Raw genomic sequence first — 21,996 nt, 5'->3', positions numbered from 1 at the left:
CTTCAAGAGAGTCTGGATTCAACATGGATGTTTTCAGGGTCATTGGTTTTTTTTTTCACTTCTATTTTGCAGCACATGTTATGTGATGAGGAATATATATTGCAGCTTTGACAGAAAGCTTGCATGTAACCTGCTAGCACAAAGACTGCATTTTTCCTTTCTTTATGCATTAAAAAGTATGTTAGGATTTTGACACTGTATTTCTTTGGGGGAGCTTCCCAGTGTACCTAGAGAACTGCATGCTTCTTGTATCATAAATTAAGATGCACAGTCACAGTAACTAGATAAGTCATATTAATACATTTGGGAAGTGTTCACACAAGAGGTTAACTGTGAGGAAACTGGAAATGGAGTACATTATCTTGCCTGAAAGCACCAAGTGTCCTCAAAGCACCACATCAGTGCCCAGCACATGACACATTTGTGCTCTAGCTTCTAATTCATCAGCTTCCCAGAGCTGACAGCTCTGGTGGCAACTCAAGGCTTCAGCTGATGAGTAGAAAATCCTAATCCACACACTTAAAACCTCAGAAAACCAAGGAAGAACAATTAACCCTTTTGATATTACTAAAAGGGGAAAAGCAGATAGATTTCCTTCATCCCTGTATAATGCGGCAGTTCCCTTTTCCTGTCACATCAGAAAGAGTCTTGAAACAAGGTTTAATCTGCAGGTCACCTTTACATTTTACTGGAACAAATTATTCTTTCTGAGAGAGTAAAAACACACAGTTTACAGTTACTGTGACTCAGCCTAATACAGTAACTAGTAGAATGTTTGGTATTTGGTGTTCTTGGCGAAGAACGGACAAACTTCCCCTCTAAGGGGGAAAAAAAAAGGAGTACCGCTTTAGTGAGAGAGGATCACAACAACCAGAACAGTCCCATGGAATCCAGACCTCTGGGTCTCTGTGGCACAGTACAGGAGAGAAGATGCAATATCATTAACAGTACTTTCCTGGAAGAACTACTCCTGAAATCCACAAATATTTATCCGCTCTTATACATAAGTTTTTCTAGAGGTTAAATAACACAAGCAGAAGTACAAAATACACAACAAATAAATATAAAACATCAAAATAAAATTTAACGGAGCAGCAAGAGGGAAAAATTTGCACGTGTCTGTGCTTTCAGTGCTGTATCAGTGATCAGTGCCTGTGCTACCAGTCCCAACAGTCTCCAAGTTGTCTTTTACATATTCCTTTTCTAGAAACTTCCGGTGTTTTTGTGTTTTTAAGATACATCTGGATGACATCTTCAGATGAAAATGAAGAAAAAGGAAGACTGGCATGCTGTGTGTGTGGTATTTCCCTTGTCAAACCTGCACTGTTTTCTGCCTGAATAAAGCGAGTTAAATCAACAGAGGCAGTAAAGAACCCATTAAAGAAAGGAGGCAGGAAAACCAAAACAATAGCCCAGATAAGAAGTGTCCCCTGGAAGAACAGGCAGGTCACACAGAAGGACTCCTCAGGAACTGTTTAGCTGGCCAAGGAATCCTACTGGGGTCTTGTGGGAGGTCAGCTACAAAAATAAATACGAACCCACCACCTTCCCATAGGTACAAAACACTGGTTTGCCCTCAATGTAGAATATGCATTCCTTTCTGTTCCATACCTTAGTCCTGCTCATTTGCCACTCTCAATAAAAAAATGCACGGTATTTCTGTCAGTTGCAAAGCATCCAAGTCACTAACCAGGAGATGCTCTCAAGACAAAGCTCCGGTCTCATCCCATCCTATCCCATCCCATCCCTGCCTCGCAGTGTGTGCCTGGGACCACAGCCCAGTGCCCAGTGGGAGGGAGAAAACAGAGGAATTCACAACCCAGGAACATATGGGGACACACAACGTGAGATCCCAGGAGAAACAGCAATGTGACTAAGCTTGTAACCATGGCACCGGGCTTATTTTTAAACAAGATGTAAGGAAGAATGCCAAAGAATTTGTTTTTTTCCCAAACCCAGTCAAGCTTCCCCGAATAACCAGCTACTACATTTCTGGCTTCTGCAAGTACTGAAGTGCTTATCTTTACCAACAGCAGCAGGCACAGCACGCTGTGGCAGTATGGAGCTAATAGCATTGATGACACTCTAGATCTGCAGTTCTGCTCAGTTCTAAAAGCTCTGTTTTTAGATACAAGGTCAGCTCCCCTCGCTGCAGCCTGGGTCTGCTGAAGACTTCCAGCCACTCACAGACCTCTGCCTCAAACAACAGATTTACCTCCAGCTGCAATTAAGCACTCTGCATGTAATGCCACAACTGCTTAGAAAGCATCTCAGAGGACCATCTTGGCAGAACAATGTGAGATGCTACAGTAAGATACAAGAAGGTAAAGGCTTTCTGTGCTTAAAATTTGCTGTACACACACAGACTTATATACAGTGCTCTATATACCAATATGGAAAAAGAGAACTGTTATTTACATGATTCAAAGAAAAGCTGCTAAAGATCATAGCAAAAAATAGAAAAAAATATATAAGATGTTGCAGTTGCCAGTGGATCTACTGCTAAGTATTGCATGAAGGACTGAAAAAGGCCCCCACCAACAGGTTCTAAAAGTTATATGGAAAAATGAGGCACCATTACCATGAAGACAGTTTTCCATGACCTTCATTCATGCCAAGGTGGGTCACTAAATAATACTCCTTTTAAAAAATATATTTGTTTAGATCAGTTTTCACACCCAAGATAGTCAAGTCATGAAATGTGAAGCAGTAACACCTGAGAGTACCTAGGTTAGGCTAGTGGTCATTGTGAGGTGAAGAAATTTGGTTGGAATTCACTTTTATTATGCCAAACACATGGGAAAAGTGATTAAGTTCCATTTATCACTTTGTAACTAGGCTCACATTAATTTGCTGCAAATGCAAAGTGAAGTAATAGAACAGGTTTGTAAACTTGAGGCTGCTAATAACTTCAAAAACTCTGATGAAAGCATGTTGGGACCAGCAAGTCAGACTTTGCGAGAGCGTCTGAAGAGCTGCATTTCCAAAGATAAGGAAAAGAGAGTGAGACTGATACTAAAACTGTTCATTTAAGACATACAAATCACTTTGAAGAAAGGATATCTTCTGCCTGAAACTTGGCCCATAAAATGGTACCACTTACTTGTGCCTAAGGACTGATCCATGGTGCCCCCTGAAGAATCACTTTGAAGCAACATCTCTGTTGTGACCTAGCCTGGGCATTTCCAGAACCACTCAAACCACAGCATCTGTGTAGCATGGAATACATCCTGACAAACAATCAGCATATTTGAAAAAAACCTAGATCTGCTGATCAGAATCTTCTTTCTTCTGTTTCTCTGAACTCGGAGGAACCAGTTCCAGCTGGCAGAAGAAACTGCATTTAACTGATCCTTTCGCCCACTCAAGGGCAGAGGAAACAATCAGGTCATCTCCTCTGGCTCTCCTGATCCAGGTCTTTACATTTTACCCACTCACCTCTGTAATTACTGAACTAAGCTGTACGTGTTGATGTTTTTAGATCAGAGCTGATAACCATAAGAAAGGTTCAACTGACAGTCTATTTTCATAGTTAATCACTCCATTATTATAAACGTATTTAGATTTGAAATAAAACAAATCTGACTGTGGCTTCTAGCTGTTGGGTCACACTATAGTTTTATTTGAGATTATAGAGCTCTTCTGCAACTGGCACTCACCCTGCAGGAGCTTGTGTTCTAAGCAAGTCACTTCCAGCCTTGCCTTCATAAATGGAGTCCTTCATACCCGTAAGACCTTGTTCACATGGGTTCTCTGACATGCAAAAGATCTGTGAAGGCACAGTGCAGCTCCAAAGCCTGTGGTACACATTATCTGCCTTCTACTTAGTTATCTGTTTGCATGTCATTTAAAAGAAGTTACCTTTGAAACCTCTACTTTTCTATCAAATTTAGCCACAGCCGGCCAACAAGTTCAAAATCAAGGCCAAGGCAGACAGAGTTAATGTGCAATAAGACACAGAGACGTGGTGTCATCACACAACCTTCACTGCCAGAAGAAACTAATTCAGTAATTAAATCCGATCTGCTGTTGAGGTTCCTGCAGTCAGTTTATTCACAAAGGAAGCAATATAAAAACCTAACAGCAACCACACACTCCAAAAGTCACATGTGAATTTGCCATCGCAAAAAAGCAAAGGCCAAGACTAAGTAAGTAAATAAACTGACTGTCCCCTCGCCCATCCTGTGCTGAAATGAGCAAGGACAACGTGTTCCTGGCTATCACTCCATCTGGGGAGGCTGAGGGCGGGGGAGGGAGACAAGGTCCACACACAGAAAGATTGCACGAACAAACCATTGACAAAGAGGGTGGGAAATCACCTATTGCAGCCATTTTATCACAATACCTCACGTCCAATGTAATGCTAAAAAGGAGCTGCCAAAACAACGTGACTTATAATTAGCCACAGATTGCACTTCGCTGCAACAAAACAAATTTAACATCTCACTTACCTGTAAGCAGGCAGATATGTCCTGAAAAATGCTTAAGTGTAACACTAAAAGAAAGGTGGAGATTGTACAGAGAAAAATCACCAGGACAATGACATAGAAATTCTTTGAATATCCTCTATCCCACAGCCATGTTCTCAAAAATGTATTTTACTCAGCAGCAACCACTCCACAAATCTACATTGTACTTTACAGTCTCTAAAATACCCTGCCTAAATGTACATACACAAATATGAGGATCACTTCTATTCTTACCATAACAAAGCCATCAGAATAGCTCAGAGTCAGCTCAAGGATAAAGGGAAAGCTGACAGAGCAGTCAGGCACTGCGATGCATTTGCAATTACAATGCATTGTGATACCTTTGCAATTACAACAAATGAGGCTCAGGAGGGGACCAGCCACAGCACAGCACACAGCCACTGCACGTACTTCACTTCCAAACTTTTCTATCCCTATTTGCATTTCAGAACATTACAGAAACTAGAAAACTGAGAACTTAAAAATACCACATTGACAATGCAGGATGTTTTTCTAAAGGGAGAAACCTCTCTCCCCATGAGAAATTCCCTTCACTCTTGAAAGAGTGGTTTTAAGTGCTGCAATTTAATCACTTGACAGACTTACGTCATGTTTACTTGAAGATAAATTACATGGGTTGAAACAAATCTGACAATAATCTGCTTCAGTCTCCGCCTATTGCAGCACTGAAGAACTTGGTAAAAAAAAAATAACACAAGTAATTTACACCACACGGTGCAAAACAGACACAATAAAAATAAATTAGGCATTATTCATGCACAGATAGTAACTTAGCAAAAAGGCCACATCAGCATACGCCTGTAAATCTGGTTTGCAACCTTTTGTGAACATATGGATGGAGGCCCAAGTTACAGCTTTTCAGCTCAGCTCAGAAGCATCAGATTGGCAGAGCACGATGAAGCTGTAACTGGTTAAATGAATGAAAGCACTTTAATCCCTTGAGAAGGCTAAGGCCCCTTAGGTTGATAAGATTTTTATTTATTTATTTATAAATACAGCATCTGGTCCCTCCAGGAAAAAGCCTAAGATGCTCTCAAAGCTTCTTTAACAGGCGCAACAACTGTCACACAAAGCAGGTTCCCCTATTTTCTTTCAACAAATTGGGTTTTGGTTTTATCTGTTTGTTTGTTTAAACCAACTTTGCATTGGGCTGGTAAATAGCAAGTGCTCGCAGCGCCTGGGCAAACAGTTTCTCTGGCTGCAACTCAAAGAGGAAACAGAAACCAGCTTAGCCTGGCAGTAATTAGTTTTCTGAATTAGGCTTCAGCCAGACCTACTCCTTCCCTACCTGCTTTACTACCTGGTGACAAGAATTCTTCCGCTGCACAAGGGAAGAGAAGGAAGACAAGAGAGATCACTTTCTGCATAAGAACTGTTATTTATATTAGCTTTACAATGCTGAAACTGTATCCTAACTTTCAGTAGGCAAATGGGCTACAGTTATGTTAAACTTTGCACTCTTTTGTCATGAACCAAGAAAGGCCCAACGTGCACAGTGAAGGAAGCACAGACTTCCCACCAACGTTTCCTACTTTACAGCAAACCCCAAATATGGGATTGGGCTGCTCAAAGTCAATGTTCTCTCTCTAACCACTAAATCATATCCAGATTCTAGAGTGTACTTCAGCTATTAAAAATGGAAATTATGGTTAAGACAGAGCTATTTGATTACTCTCTGCATTAATGACTTTTCCTTTGGTTCAGCTATTTTTTCAGGAGAAGTTATACATCAGTGAGAAGTTGAATAACAAGTTTCATATCAGAATGCACAATTCTTTTAAGCACGTACCTCATCTCCCTGTATTTTCGAAACTCCTACATGTTAATGTGAAGTATTTCATAAAACTTATTAGAGAAAGGAAAATTACTGCTCAGCTTTGAGTCAGCCAAGCAATTAAGTACGAGCTTGGTAATTTGGCTCAGAGATACTGGGATGTGAGGAACAGACTTATCAGAGATTCCCAAGACAGTTGGGACTTGCGTGCTCTTTTCACCTAGTTGTCTTTGAGGAGTAAATTATAGCTGAAATAAGGCTCTTTCTGCTTTGGAATATCCATGTAGAGGTATACTGCTTCAGCTTGTGTGTTCACTACACTTTGATTTGCTTTTGCTTTCCTTTGACTCTTCTAGAATCTCGTGGAAGAGAACTAGAAAATTACAACTACGTGAATTGCTCCACCATTTTCAAGTTTTCCTTACAAAAAAAAATTATGCCTATGAAGAACTACACTGATTTAATGGCCTGGAACACGTTCTCTTCAAATTGAGGGGAACCAAAAAAAGGAGAGCTGTAGCTGACTTGCAGCAAATCTAATGCAAGCACTCTCCTGCAGCCACCTGCTCAGTTGACTTACCATACACCTTTAAGCACTGCCTGTTCTGATATTAAACTTTTTTAAAGTGTCAGATATCTGAGGAAAAGAAAGCCTGCACAGCAATGCACCTTTTCATCTCCACATCCGCTGCATTGCTCAATGCAGCCTAACATGGAATACTCTCAGGCATTTGAGAATATGCAGGTGATCATCTCTAAACTCCGTGTGCCTTCTCCTGTGGAATTTCTTTTCTCAGAGCAGCATCTGAATGAGCATCCCATATTGTTTGTGTCACCACTATTTTTCCTACAGGCAATGGAATTAAAGAAAGATCTTTCAGGATTCTTTCTTCGTACCTAAATAATCAGGAATAGAAATGTAACACCAGAAACCTTGTTTATTACTGAATCTATATCACTTTCCCATAGAGCTGGGGACTGCACATGTGGGACCACATAGGTAATCCTAATTTTCAATGCACGCTGTGACACAGTGCAAAAACAACCCTGACAATTTGAACTGAAAAATGTTCCAATAAAGCGTAACTGTTGGGAAATGCCAATTTGTCAAGCCTGAAATGCTTTGAACACAGTATTCACAGGATCAACAAACCTCAGTCAACTTTATGTTTTTGTAATACAGAAAAGAAGCGATTGTGAGATACATGAATTGGTAAACATGCTTCTTTGGCATGTCAGCATTTCTTAGAATATCCTCTTGCTTCTTGATAAGCCAGACTGGGCAGAAAAACAAATACTGTATGACTTAGCTTTGGTTGCTGAAAGTATCATCAAAAACCAACCAGCTGCTAAGAAAAAAATCTGAACTGATCAATTCAAGATAAGTCTGATTAAAAACATTCTAAAAATCAAAGTTGAAGACAAAAAACCCCACAGACTGAAATACTCCAGTGCAACACTCCACACCCTAAGATCACACACAAAGATCAACAAAGTTGAGCCACATCTGAAGTCCATTCTAGAATATAATCTTAGCTAATGAGCTGTGTCTTACCCATACATGAATTTGCCCTTGAGGACATACTTTTCCAGTTAAGCATTTTAATAAGACTCCCAAACGAGCTCTTGTCTGTCATGAATTCATTGTTCTGCTGAACTGCAATCCTACTCTGCTGGAGGCTCACTGTTTTCGAGATGCAATTCCCAGCAGTTGTTTTCCTCATATCTGTAATCAGCACAGCACAGCAAAGAACTTTCACTAAGTATTCAATAGCAGTCAGTCCGAGCTGCAAGAAAGATGAATGTGGGCAGCATTTATTCGTTAGAGATTAGCAACAGCACAGTCAGGCGGCAGCGTGTCTCAGAGCCAGGATACTTGGAGGGGAAGTCCTGTGCTGAGTACAAACACCAGCAAGCCTCTCGTCTTCTTGTGTAATGTGTTACCTAAAGTTACTGCTGTCAGTATAAATGTGAAACAAGTGACTGTGCTGCAGTTCATCTGACGAGCTACAAAAAAACAGGAAGGGTTAAAAACCAGTAGACCCAAACCCTGTCCATTTAACACTCAGATTCCTGTGCACTAACACAGGCATGTAAATTATAGATATGCATCACTGTCACGCTGTGCTAGGAATTGCCCCAAACCTCAAACTACTATTTGATGATTCAACAGGAAGACTTAAGGCTAACAGGAAGCAGGGAGGAAGAAATACTAAGTTTGATCTTTTCTGTTTAAAAACCAGAATTTGGGACTTAACTAAAATCAAACTGTGGTATGAATGGTGTATCTTCATTCCCATTGCCATTACAAGAAAACACATGCCAGTCCATATAACATTCATACAAACTGAAAAGGTATACGTCACAATTACTTAAAAAAAATGCTTAAAGCAACAAAACTTAGCACTCTTTGCAAAGAATAAAAATGATACATCAGCAAAGGCATTTATGGTTCTGAATTTAGGAACAGCAGCCAAGTAACATAACACATCACCAACAGAACACGTAAATCCTGGGTGATCAGTGGCATTATATGACTGCTCCTGTTGCTGCCTATCACTACTCGAGAGAACAATCAATTATTGAACTGTTAGCTTTCTAAAGACACAGCCCTGAATAGGGCAGGAGAACTGCACAGAAATCTCTTACAGCTCAGCTTTTAATTAGCATGTTTGTAATTCTTGCAGTTATGGAAAGGACAAACTACATTCAAGCTAATAAAACCATTTGGTCTTCAACAAAACACTGGCAAAACATGATAGAATAAACACTGCCAGATTAACCATTTTGTACTGGTACTGTAAAGATCTCTCTAGAATATGCAAAACTGCACAGGAAGAGATTGCCTAGAGGTTTTTTACAAGACTAACCTTGAAAAGACAGAGCATAAATTTACATTACCTGAACCAAGGAAACAGAGAAGCTCTGAGCATTAGCAGAAGTTACAACTCCTTAATCAAAAAGCAGACACAGAAGCAGCAGGGAAATCTTACCAGAACTCGATCTCCAATTTTGAGCTCCCTTTCTCCTTTCTTTAGAGATCCAGCTTCAGACAGATTTGACACAGATCCACTTGCAGTTTTTGAAAGATTGCTAAACTGAGAAGGAGTAGAATGTTCTTTAGCAGCAAGTGGTGATGTTTTGTGTGGAATTCCTGTTGGGGGAAGTGCAGCAGGGGACGCGGACACCGCACTGGCAGTTGATGTGGAGGTTGGTGATGTAGCTCTAGATGCATGAGCTGTCTGAGTACCATTGGCTTCATCTTCTGTCAGCACTTTTCTTGACAATTTTGATGGTCTTGTAAATATTCCCCTCAAGGGTTCACACTGGAAATAGCGAACTCCAGCCACAGAGCCATCGTTTTTACCGATTGGTTCGTCTAGAACAATCCCTGCCCACTGTCCTGGAGCAAACTGTGTTTCACCAAGGAACTGAATAAAGCCAGGTTTATTTCCATTGACCCAAACACGCTCTCCAACTCTGAAATCATCCACAAAGTCGTCGTGTGCGTCTGCAGTGGTTGTGCTTGAGGACTTCTCACTGGAAGGTGCCTTTTCTGCTGGAGCTGGAATTGAGAACAATGAGAAAGCAACAAGAATCAAACACTCACAATTCAGAAAAGTTGTATCTCAAGACTTTCTGCAATTTGCAACCATGTTTTAAAGTAGTAAAAGTATTTTAGATATTTAACCAATTCAAAGAATTATCAAATATTATGTGCAATTATGTTATCTGAACAGCATAGTGCATACTTTTAAACACAGTTATTTTAGGGAAAATGTTCAACAGCAACAACAAAGGTAGGTTTGCTGTACTGGTAGAAGTGTGGTTATCTCAGATAACAACACTGCTAATGTACTTAATACTCACAGCAGATACTTTCCCTCTACCTGTAACATGCTGAAATCTTTTCAGTTAGAGGAAGCAGGGATATGCCAGATCAAAATGTTTTTTTTTGTTTGTTTTTTGTTTTGTTTTTTTACCCCTATGCTTTCAACAGTGCAGCATTTTAAGAAGTTTGTTTTGAACCAAGATTGCATTCAACTATTAATTTTTTTTGCATGTTTAATTGTCGTTTTTGTTAGATCAGAAATACAAGCAGAAGTGTTTTAGCATAAATACAAGGAATGTTACGGGCTCGTAGATTTCACCATATTCCTTGCTGGAAGATGAATAAGGGGAAAGTTAAGATATGAAATATTCTTTACCAGTTGCAACAGATGCAGGTGCTTTCGGTAACGTACTTCCATGCTTGATGGTCTTTGATGGAGCCTTAAGTCCACTCGGTTTTAACATACTCATTTTTCTGTGATACCAGTGTTAACCCTCTTTGACTACAGCAACTACCTCTTTCCCAACATGGATACAATATAATTGTTTCTGTCTTCCAATTCTAGGGTAAACCTGTATAGAAAAATATTAGACATGAAAGAAAATCGTATTTTAACTCCTGTAGAATACAGAAGTTAATATATAACTCAGTTTAATGAGCGCTGCTGTGTTCATCTTGAGCTTTAAACTAAGAGGCTATTTTAAGAAAGAAAAACAAAGTCCTTAACAGCATTACTAACAACATTACGTAGAGATATAACTGCTCTGTGCACCCTACCGTTTTCAGTCACATTTTTCAAGCGTTGCAATATCCCAGCAAAAATAACCTGAGACTAGAAAACTAACTGCGAGAGGGAATAGGGAATGTCAAACAGAGAATGCTAAGCTAAAAGGAATAACATTTTTAAGAGCTGGAACCAAAAAGCTAAGGCTGATCAGCAGCGTGAGGCAGTGGGAATCGCATGTCTGAGATCACAAGGTATGTTGGCTCACAGTCCCAGCTACACTCTGGGAAGAGGAGGAGGGACGGTTCCCTGCGCGGCCGACTGGGACACCAGCTGTAAGGTTTGCAGGGAACAGTGCCACGAGGTTTTTGCCACAGAAGGCATCTTCCTTCTGACACAAAAGCTTTAGCAAAGCTTTTTCCTCTGTACTGTGAATTCAAATGGCACGAATCTAAACAAAAACCTGGACGAAAAAGAAAACACAGGCATGGGGCAGTGAACTGTTTGCTCAACTGTTTGCTCGGGACATGACAAAGATGAACCACAAAGCAGCTCCCAGCCCTGCCATGCACTCAGCAGTTTGGCAGCCACCCCAGAGCTTCCCAGTTGCAGACTGCCCAGAGGCACCACCAGCAGTGTACACACAGCACACACCATGCATTTCAGGACAAGAGAAACACCACTCAGAGAAGGGACTGCTGGAAGGCAGCCATACTGACTAAAGAAACAAGCCGTCCATGTCTTCGATCAGGATAAATTCTCTCTCTCCTCTATTATTAATCACCAGTACATTAGTGCTCCTAAAAATCAATTCACTGTGAAAAAGTGTCAGTCACACTGCCTTGTGAATCTAAACAGCAAAGTGAAACACTGCTATGGCTATTTCAAGATTGGCTGTGCCAAATTCAAGTCATTTCTTAACAAGTCTAAAAAAACACTATACTTTAATTAGTATTAATTACCACCTTAGCTGCATGATTTGTCTACGATTTAAGTTATACTCCACAAAAACTCTAAGTAGCACAGGGCAGATTGCTAAACACTTTTTCTAGCAGTGCCAGAAGTATGTCACACACCCATCTGCAGAGTTATGGCTACCAAAGAGGCATTTCTTCCTTGGTTTTGCAAGACACATAGCAGTTTACTATTAGCATTTAAGTGAGAGCTCTCACGTTCACAAACATGAAAACAAAGAGTTGCCTATCCAAAATCAAAGCAGAGGGACAGACCATACATGTGAGTAAGCTGCAGAAGAACTGATGCACACTGTTACACAGAAGAACAGCAGAGGACCACATAAGGTGCCACTCTGGATACAGCACAAGCATTTAGTCTTTTCCTTGTTTTACACACCTTCCTTCTCTGATAAATTGGAGTGCATTGTATTTTTCTGTATTCTCATCTTTTCTCTATCCCACACACATGCAGTTCTTCCTTGTGCTGAAGGCCCCATTCCCTCCCTACTGATGCTAGGCTCTCCATGTATGCCCCTGTTTTTTTCCCTCTACCCATCAAAACCCACAGAACAGGACAAGCCCACACAACAAGGAAGGACAGAAATGCAAGAAATATCAGGGTTAGTTCTTTTCAGTTCAAATACTCCTTTTTTGTTGTCAGTGCAGCACTTACATTTATCCCCCATTTCCTGACACAGCATTCAGCATTGCTCAGTTAGTAACCATTTATATTGTGCATGGAAAAGAATATTAAACAAAAAGAAAAACCAACCACACTCAAACACCCCCCAAAACAACATCTTTCGGTGTCAAGTAAATATTTATTAATACATGTATAACAAGCCTTCGGGCAACAGAAAGCCAAAGCATTCTAATACTGCATTTCCTGGCTCAAGGTACTAATTCATATTTTAATCCCACTCTCCACATCACGGGTTATGTATCTGCTGTGTCATTTGCCTTTTTCAATACACAAGCCTTCAACTGGGCCAGAAGTAACACAACCCTCTGCACTGTCATACCCTGATTTCAGGGTTAGTGAAACTGTAGCTCAGTGCAATAAACTGCTAAAATGCAGCACAGTTTGATAAACTGCTGCCTTATCGCAATAGTGAAAATGCAACTTTCCATCTTTGAAAGAGGTAGGACCTTGACAGGAGCATCTCTAAACAAAATTCACCAAACAGCACATAAGTTTCCATCAAGGGATTTTAGGCATGATACACTTGAGTGTTTCCAAGAGGCTCCAGATGTCAATTACCTCAATGTCAATTACCTCATCTGAATGCTTATAAGAGAGGACAGCTAGCTACTTGTCTCAATTTGTTTGCATTGCTCCTCTGAACCTTTCTCAGCTCTCCTGAAAAAGAATTCTACCCCAGAATATGAAAAAAAAAACAAAGCATGTTTTCATTCAGACCTTATATGGATCGCTAATGAAACACACATGTGAAATGCAAATAAACACGTGGATTTCTGGCCAAGCTTTCCCAATCAGCTCAGCAAAAGCAGATTTGGTACCAAAAAGCAGCGTTCCTGCTCTTAGCTCTGCAGCAAAGCAGAACACTTTCTGAAGAAGAAATGGCCATCCACCAGTGTTTCTTTCAAGACCGCATTTTAACAACTAGGCACTACAAAAGAACTACATGCATAATTACAAGCAAAAAAAAGGAAAACAAGGTTCAAGTCTCAGCTCACTCCACTTCAGAACCGGACAGTCACTACAAGAATGTAACAGCACCAACTGTTCTTGTAACAGAGCTGACATCTGACGGCATGCTGCCATCAGAGCACTCCTTCCTCAGCTCAGGTGAAGCACAACGCTTCGCTGGACAAAACATTTGGAACTGTGACTCAATCAGTTGAGGAGGAAACACTTGCTAACATCACTACTTGCAGGCACTGTGTTTCCATGGAGAGAAGCAAGCTGTCTGTCCATTTGGTGAGGAAACAAAGAGGACTTTCTAGCCCAGAGTTGTGATGTTTGAATGGACTCAGGATGGACTGCAGAACCCCGGTCCTCTGCACACAGACACACGCGGTCTGACTCTGAGGCTGGAATGCTATTCTCTTGTGGTCTATTTGTGTAATAAAGTGAAACAATTACTTTAATCAATGATCATCCAGTACGGGCCACACATGGCTTCTACAAAACATTTCAAATTAAAATATTAACTCAGTTGATATCACTAAATGACTGATTCTGTTGGCAAATGCCTTTCAAAGCCAAAACATTGCTAAGCTCAAAAAAGAGACGGCTGCAAACTGTTAGTTCTGATCAGAATACCAATTCTTTGCAAAATACTTACAGGAGTAAGACTAAGAAATATGTAATAAATATTCTATAGGGGCTGTGTAGAATAGTCAGTACTGCTGAGCAACTCCAAGGGAGATGTAGCCAGAGAAGATCCCTGCAGCAGTCAAGTACTAGGTGACTCAAAGACAAATTCTTATCATACCATGTAATGTACAAAATAAACTGGAAAATGCATTCTGTAGGAAAATGACACAGAAAATAGATTTCAAATACCTCCACTGTTCAGAAACATGTCTTGCCTAATAGAAAAAATACAATAACAACTGAGTAAGAAAGATAAAAATGAAGTGCTGTCTCTGAAAAGACAGCCTGAACAGCATTTCTGTAATACCCATTTCACACTCCTGATGCTCATACCACTATTGCCAAGCTTGCAAAAGCTTATGAATCATTTCTCAAAAATCCTGACAATGGTTCAGAGAAAGTAGCTTGGAATTTTGGAACCCTTCACAGTTACAAACACAACTCCTAAAATTACTGCATTCTTTAAGCAGAGTGCCAAAGCCAAATAATTTGCAGTACAAGCATTTTAGCTATGATTCAGATCTAATTTTTAATCACAGCTCTAAAAGTTGTGTTTGTGGTCTCCTAGGCTTGCATTACACTTCTGGAAAAAAAAAAAGAAAAAAAAAAGAGTGCATATATTTCCAAAAGTATTTAAAATAATGTTTTCAGATTAGAGGCTTTTGGAAATCAAACACACTAAGAATGCAACCATATTTTGGCTCTGAAGAAAACGAATCCCTTCACATCGCACCGCCATTTGCTTCTTGTTATCTCTTGAGGAATGCTTCTCTCTCTGCAAGAATGTGCCACATCACAGAGGCCAACTCCTGACAGGTTCAAACAGGAATGTGCCAAATTCATCCATATCATGTCTGCTGCCCAGAGTGGGACATATCCACCAGCACCCTCACTGCAACACACGGGATATTTGGACAGAGCAGAGGGATGAACTGCAGGAAGCAGCTGGGCTCACACGCTCTCCCTGAGCAGCATTTCCCATCGCCACCATCTTGCTCCATTTCCAAGAAGGAATGTGAAGTCCTCTAGGACCACATATTATGCAGCCAAATGCCTCATTTTTTGTAAAACTGTAGTGGCAGCACACCCAGGGCTGGGGAGCTTAACCTGATCCCACAACAATTACCTTCTCCTGCTCACAATGCCTTCTCCACCAAGCTTAGGTCTGTTGGAGGTAGCTCATACTGCCCTACCAAATGCACTGAATCACCATCATGAATTTTCCCAAGTGCTGAATTACATTTACAGCAAAGTAATTCCACAGCACACATTATAAACGTCATGCTAAGCTTCAAAGCCAGTTCTGAAACAACAACTACAAGCAGTTAAATCAAAAAGTTGGATTTTGAAGCCTTTGTGCCTTAACTCCTCAGAACTTCTCCCTCTTGCAGTGATGCAGCACACTTCATAAACAGAGCCATTTACAACTTAAAACCCTTTTAAGACATAAACACAGCCATGCTGGAGCTATCAACTACAACTAGGTCTCTTTGCATCAAGCCACTGAAGCCAGTTACTGAAACTCCAAGCAAACTCTCCAAACCCAATGTTCAAGACTGTGCAAACCCAACATGTACTGCCAGCTCCATTTACTGAACGAGCAGCAACTTCAGACTAAAACAAACCAGAAAGAGCACTGCAGGCCTTTGATAACTAACAAAACAAGTCACAAACAGCAAACAATGACAGAACTGATGTAAGCGCCTCTGTACAGTCACTTTTAAATCAAACTGACACTCAACTGCTGCTTAACAATTTAACTGTACTGCTCAGTGACCAGACTGCAGGGTGACAGAAGCATCTTCAGGTATCATCTAAATAGCAAATAGAAGACAAGCACGATGTCAGAATTTGAGATTTCAATAGAACAAGAGTTGGCATTTTAGAGTGTACATTTGATTCCTCATTCAACACACAGCAATTAGAAGGAAGGGAGCATTTAAGCATTACTGAGACTTCAAAAATGTGACTTCAGTTTTATTTTGTCTCTTAGAAACCATGGATTTTGATGTCAATTAAGCAAGTAATATGACGACCTGAGTATATACAAGTACATTATTACAATAAAAAAGACACCAAAATAACATAAACGTTTCATTAAATGCTGCATTATGCTAAGTGCAACTAGATCATATTTGGCTTAGTAGATGCTCCACTTACTGCGAGCACCAAAACACAAGGGCTGGTACATGCTTATCAAACCACTGCTTTATGCCTTAACTCTAAGGGCAGGAAAAAAAGTCAGCAGCACAAGTAAGCAAGAAAAAAAAGGAGCCCATACCTTTCTTTTAGGTCTGTTACTTACAGATACCGGTATAAGAATTTAATAATAAATAAAAGATTTAGCAAGAAAATAGGCAAGAACATCCCTTAGTTCACATGTGATCATCCTTCTTATAACACAAATATACTCTACTTCTGCTCCTTCCAGCCCTACCCAACAGAACCCTCATCTGAATTCTAGACAGGTATACCCTTGAAAAAGGCAAACACTCATCCAATGGGAATCACAAACGCTGTTAAAATTCTTCGTATTCATTTGAATATTATAAATGACATACTCTTGAAGAAGAATAAATTATCTCTGATAATTTATTAGTTATGCCTAATTAAAATAAAGAGAACAAAATCAATCCTTTGCACTTCTGAAGTGTCTTCAAAGATGCTACCAGGATGACTCCAGGAAGCTTCTGCTGCATGCAGCGTTTTAGGGCATGTGCAGCTCAACTCAGAATACAGCTTACTTTGGCCTCCAAAACAACACTTTCAGCAGTATCACTGATTTGATGAACATAACTTGAAACAAAGAGTGGCTGACAAATTACTCACCTGGAATTGCATCTATATGACCACCAGCAGAGATCCTGAGGAACACCTTTCAACTCTGTTTTGGAGAGCACCAGTACAAAGAAGCATCACTTAGTCTGCAGCACCCAGCATGTTCAGTAAAACATAGACAACCAGAGGATATTTGAAACAAGCCCAACACCGTAACATAAGCACAGTGCCTTGTCATCACTCATCCCACTATCAGGCAGCCATCACACCAAGGTGTAAGGACATCCCCCTAAATACCTTCTGATTTTCACTGACTTCAAGGAGGGAATCTCCATTCCTTTAGTAACTCAGAAGAAACTCTCTTTTCTTGTATCCTTAGGAGGAGGGGGGAAAAACACACTTTGCTGTTTGGGAATCCATCCAAAATTGTATTCTTAGCGGTTTCACAGAAGTAGGCCAACATTACAGCAATGCTATGAGAAGCCTTTCATTCAAGCTTCCATGCAGCTCACAGACTTTAATTCTGCATCAAGGACATTCTAAGTCACTTCACCTCATCTGTAACTTGCTCTGGTTATTCAGATCCCCAAGTGCCTTGAGATCCTCAAGGACTCAAGGATGAAGACTTTGGCTGTTGAATATGAAGCACAAATATGAGAGGATGTCTGCAACAGTCAAACATTATTTTTGGCCAGCAGTATGGTAAATAATTCTTTCTCAATCTATGCTGCTATTTCTAAGCACAGTCTGTTCAATTTTTTAGGAAGATTCCCATTTTTAATTAACAAAGGAACAGCTAATAACTATTTAAAAGCTTAAAAAAAAAAAACAACACAAAATACAATGCAAATCCTACCACTTCTCAGTTGCCACTGTACACATTCATGACAAAAACATCACTGCTATGGTCTATTATAAGACCAGAAAGCATGTGATCCTTCCAAGCACACATCATTCTCTACAGAATGAGCCAAGGATTAAGAAGAAGAGGAAGTTTTCACCTGGGAAAGTAAATAATTACCTCTACTGATAAGCCTGCTATCTGCACTTACTGCCTTTCCTACATTTTTCCAAGGAAATTCCTCACTGCCTTTCTTCAAACTGCCATTTTGAGAACAAGAAGAGTAATTTGCTCAGCTGTCTGCCTTCTCCTGATACCACATCTTAACCAACTTAGTAAGTGAGTTCAGTCCACAATGACAATATTTGTCAATAGTAGAGCATAAAGTTTACGTTATTTGAGATCTAAAGTTTAAGCAAAAGTTTGAGAAGGAAAACATTATCTCCTGTCAGCCTCGAACCAAATGTGTATAACTGATAACTTCTAACTGATACAACAAAGGTGCTTCTTTTTATAGTAAGAATTTAGTTTCCATAGACTGGGGTGAAACTGTAACTGTTTCACACTCCTCACAAACATCAAGTCAGCACTCCCTTTTTAGCTCTTCGCATTCTGAGCCTTTTAAATTAGCACCATGACTGCTATACGGCTGGTGTATAATAAATACAAGTCCAAATACAGAACTTAGATAAACACTGCTCTGAATCAGGGGATGTCAAGCGGAGCAGCAGACTAAGTCAGATAAGCTAACTCTATCAATACTGAGTTTGCTTCCCCACCTTGCAATTTTCTTTCAAAATAAACTAAAAATATGGATAGTGGGATTATAAAGATCAGGAAAACTGAACAGCTTTTAACGGTGTTTCTCCTAGAAACAGGAGAATGAAGATGATCCTCAACTTGAAGGAATGGTCAGCAGGCATTATTCCTGAAGCATATGGGTTTGTACAAAGAGTTGTCCAGGTGGAAAACTGCCAAAGAGGTGCTAGGGTAGAAATGTGCACATTTTATATGTATCTTAGATACATCTTTAAACTCTTTTAGTCTTTCTGAGGCCAGGATCCAAGACACCAGATCTGTGGGTATTTCTAAGAGTCAGAGGTGCTATTCAAAGTCATGCAATTGCAATATCGTGCTGCAAAAATAAACACATACACAGAGCAGCCATACTAATGGATGTTCAGAATCATCGGGGACACTGTGCAGTGATAGAACTGGCTCCAGTTCTTCTGGTTGAGAAGAATGAAATGGTTGCTCCAGCAGAAACTGGCATCTGGCTGAGGGCAGCTGAGATTACAGCTAATGCAGTATATAATTGCCTTTCATTAAATAACAAAACACCATCCATCCGAGGCATTTCTAAACATGCCAGTCCAATAAGGATTCCAGCATGTTACTTTTTAGATGTGCCAGCAGAGCCAGTAGTCCCTAAGGAATGCCAACAGATCAAACAAGAGCTGCATTCACACATGGTCACCATGTTCAAACATCAGAAAACTCGCATTTAACATACAGAGTTAACATCTGACCCGAATGTTTTAGAGAGAGAAAGAAAAGCAGTTCTGAAAAACTACGCTGGCAAGACAGATAGCTATTTCTTTAGAGAGAAGCTCTGTTTTGAAATATTCAGTCACTCCTCCAAAACAACTTCAGCAGGGCTGAAAGAATAAACAAAGGAACACTGTGGGAATTATCCAAGCTAAGTAAATAAAAGCTGTCCTGGGTACTCGCATTCAGAAGATGATAACAGATAGGAAATACACAGGAGCTCAGGAAAGCCACAGTAACCAGCACACGGACACTGCTCTTTCTTACAGTATTTTCATGGAAGGGAAGAGATGATTTCCTACAGGACACCTCTGCGATGTTGACACAAAGCACACTAGAAAGCTGAAAAGCTCTCCTTAAAAGAAACCATACAAATAAATTACGTAAACCTACTTCAATCTCCCTCCCTACGGACACAGATGCTTCAGGTCACATTTCTCAGGTTTTCGGCCTCAGCCAACACAGCCCTGTCCCTTCATCACACTTCAGCACATGCAGGAAATCTGCTGCAGGTGGGAAGAGAACCCGACACACCGCGGCTTCAAACCCAGCCAAACCTCCGCCCGCTCCCCTGTCATTCCGCATTCCGTACGCGATGAAGGACTTCTGTCAGCACCTGAACAGTTCTGCGCTCCTCAGAACAAAACACTCTGCAGTAAAACATTGGGAAAAAGCAGCTCACCTTTCCTCCCCTGCCTGCCATTTGCACAGCAGCAGGTGCGCTGCCACAGGCCCCAGGAGCACGGCTGTGACGCTGCCACGCGTCCCGCTGCGCTTCGAACTCGTCCTTGCACAGCAGGAAGCACAAAGCTCCTTCCTTTCCCGCATTTCTTCCCTCTCCCTACACGCTCGCAGGCTGGGAGCCCAGCGATGTGAAGCAGCTCCGAACTTCCCCAACTCCCCACCAGACGCTGCGTGCGTTCTGCCTGACTGAGCGCGGGGGGGGGGGGGGGGGGGGGGGGGAGGGAGGAACTTCACTTTACAGTCATATTTCTAAGCGTGACACAAACCCAGACCAAATATTCCGCCTCGTGCTATTCCAGAGGAGGTACGCACAGAGACTTTCGGCCTTTTTTTAACGATTATTCTTAAGGCGAGGAGGTCGCAAGGAACGCAAAAGGCGGCGGGCACGGGGCAGGTGAGGCGCGCAGCCACCCGCGGCGCCGCGCCGAGGCGCTGCCGGCCGTGACACAGCGGGAAGCAGACGGGGCACGGCCACACGTCCCCCCGCCCGCAGAGCCGTGAGCCCGAGCGCCGCCGGCCCCGCGAGGGCCGCGGAGGAGCGGGGTGAGCCCGGCAAGCCCCGGCACACAGCCCGGGAACCGGCCGAACCGGCCGCCGCCGCCCGCGGCCCTGCCAGGGGAGCGCCGGGCACGTGCGGACGGGGCTCGCGGCAGCCGCAGCCCACGGCCGCTTCACGCCGTCCCCTCGCCGCCTCGCGGACCTTCCCCCCTCCTCCCTCAGCGCGGCGCGGGCCCGAAGCGGAGGCCCCGAGGCGCGCCCCCCTCCCGTCCCCTCAGGCGCGGCCGCCGCCGCCGCCCTCCGCACGCGGGCCCCAACGGCGGCCTCACCTCTGCCTCCGCGCCGCCGCCTCCGCTTCCCCTCCGCCGCCTCCTCTGCCCCTCTGCGGCGCCGCTCCCGGCTCAGCTCGGCGGGCGGGAGGCGGGGCGGGGCGGGCGGACAACGTCTGCCGGGCCCGAGGCTCCGCGAGGCGGGGACTGCAGCAGCAGCGGGAACCGCTCCCCCTGCCGCGCTCCGGCGCCGCTTTTCCCCTCCTCTCTCGGTCCCCGTCCTCTCCTCCCGCCGCCTTTGTCTCTGCCCCCGCTTTGTTCGCCCCGGGGCAGTGCCCTTCCCTTGGGGCAGAGAGTCGATGGACGAGGGGAGGAAAAAGGGTGGGGAGAGCAGACGCGATCCCTCGGCTTCACACAGCTCTATGGACGAGCAACTTCAACGTGTGCCGCTTTTCTCCATTTTCCTTTTGTCCTCAGGCCCAGAAGTGTTATAATTCCTGTTATAATGCCTTCTCTCTCTCCGTCTGAGTCGGCACTGCGCTTGTGGAACACCGTTCTCCCGTTGGTGATGCTGAAATGGCTGAGGAGCGGCTCCACCCCATCGGCAAGGATTTAATAGCAGTTCTCGAGGCTGAATCAAAGAGCTCTGCTCCACTTCCCTGCTCTCGCACACAGCGTTGGCTCTGCTGAATTCATCACAAAGCAAACCTGTTCCAGTCCCGTACGTTTGGTTCTTGTGCGATCCTGTTTAAACAAAAGGGTGATGAGAAAGCAATTCCAGCACTGGAGCCCAATTGCAGTTTGTGATTCAACGTGGCATCATTCTCTGGCATTCATCCAGCATGGTAAAGCACAAAACGGTGTGACGCAGGGCCCAGAATAATAGCTTGCAACTAGACCAGCATTTAGCAATGTGTGTTGGTATTTCACTTCCTAAGTGTTAAGTGGAAGCTCTTACTGTGGCCATTAGATGTTGAAACTGATACTTAAAACCCCTGCACAGAGCCACTCTTCTTCCCCTCTGCAAAATTTGTTAAAAGTTCCACTGAACAAGAAACTTCAAGATTTAAATATGAGATTGTATTTAGAAGCACAGAGCCAGCAATTTACTGCTTACAGCAAGGAACAGACCCCACAGCCCCTAGCTATGGGAATAAACCCTTAACACATACAATGTAATTCAGTTTAAAACTGAAAAAAT

General features: G+C 42.3%; 1 protein-coding gene across 7 annotated transcripts in view; it reads right to left on the bottom strand.

Annotated features, from left to right (window-relative positions):
• CLIP1 (CAP-Gly domain containing linker protein 1) overlaps positions 1 to 21,300 on the bottom strand; it is a 62,791-nt gene extending 41,491 nt beyond the window's left edge. For 6 of the 7 annotated variants that reach the window (XM_090152746.1, XM_090152747.1, XM_090152749.1 and 3 more), the window contains exons 1-3: positions 20,856 to 21,300; positions 10,473 to 10,668; positions 9,258 to 9,829 (exon numbers count right to left, since the gene is read on the bottom strand). In XM_090152746.1, coding sequence (XP_090008872.1) covers positions 9,258 to 9,829; positions 10,473 to 10,566 — 666 coding nt within the window. In that variant the 5' untranslated portion in view covers positions 10,567 to 10,668; positions 20,856 to 21,300. Of the gene's footprint in view, positions 1 to 9,257; positions 9,830 to 10,472; positions 10,669 to 16,946; positions 17,002 to 20,855 lie in introns of all 7 variants that reach the window. The other variant, XM_090152745.1, reaches the window with a different exon arrangement.
• Between the last annotated feature and the right edge of the window lie 696 nt (positions 21,301 to 21,996).

This window comes from Phasianus colchicus, chromosome 18 (genome assembly GCF_987193195.1).
Source record: "Phasianus colchicus chromosome 18, bPhaCol1.hap1.1, whole genome shotgun sequence".
NCBI classification, from domain to species: Eukaryota; Metazoa; Chordata; class Aves; order Galliformes; family Phasianidae; genus Phasianus; species Phasianus colchicus.
This window is presented reverse-complemented; position numbering and strand designations above follow the sequence as displayed.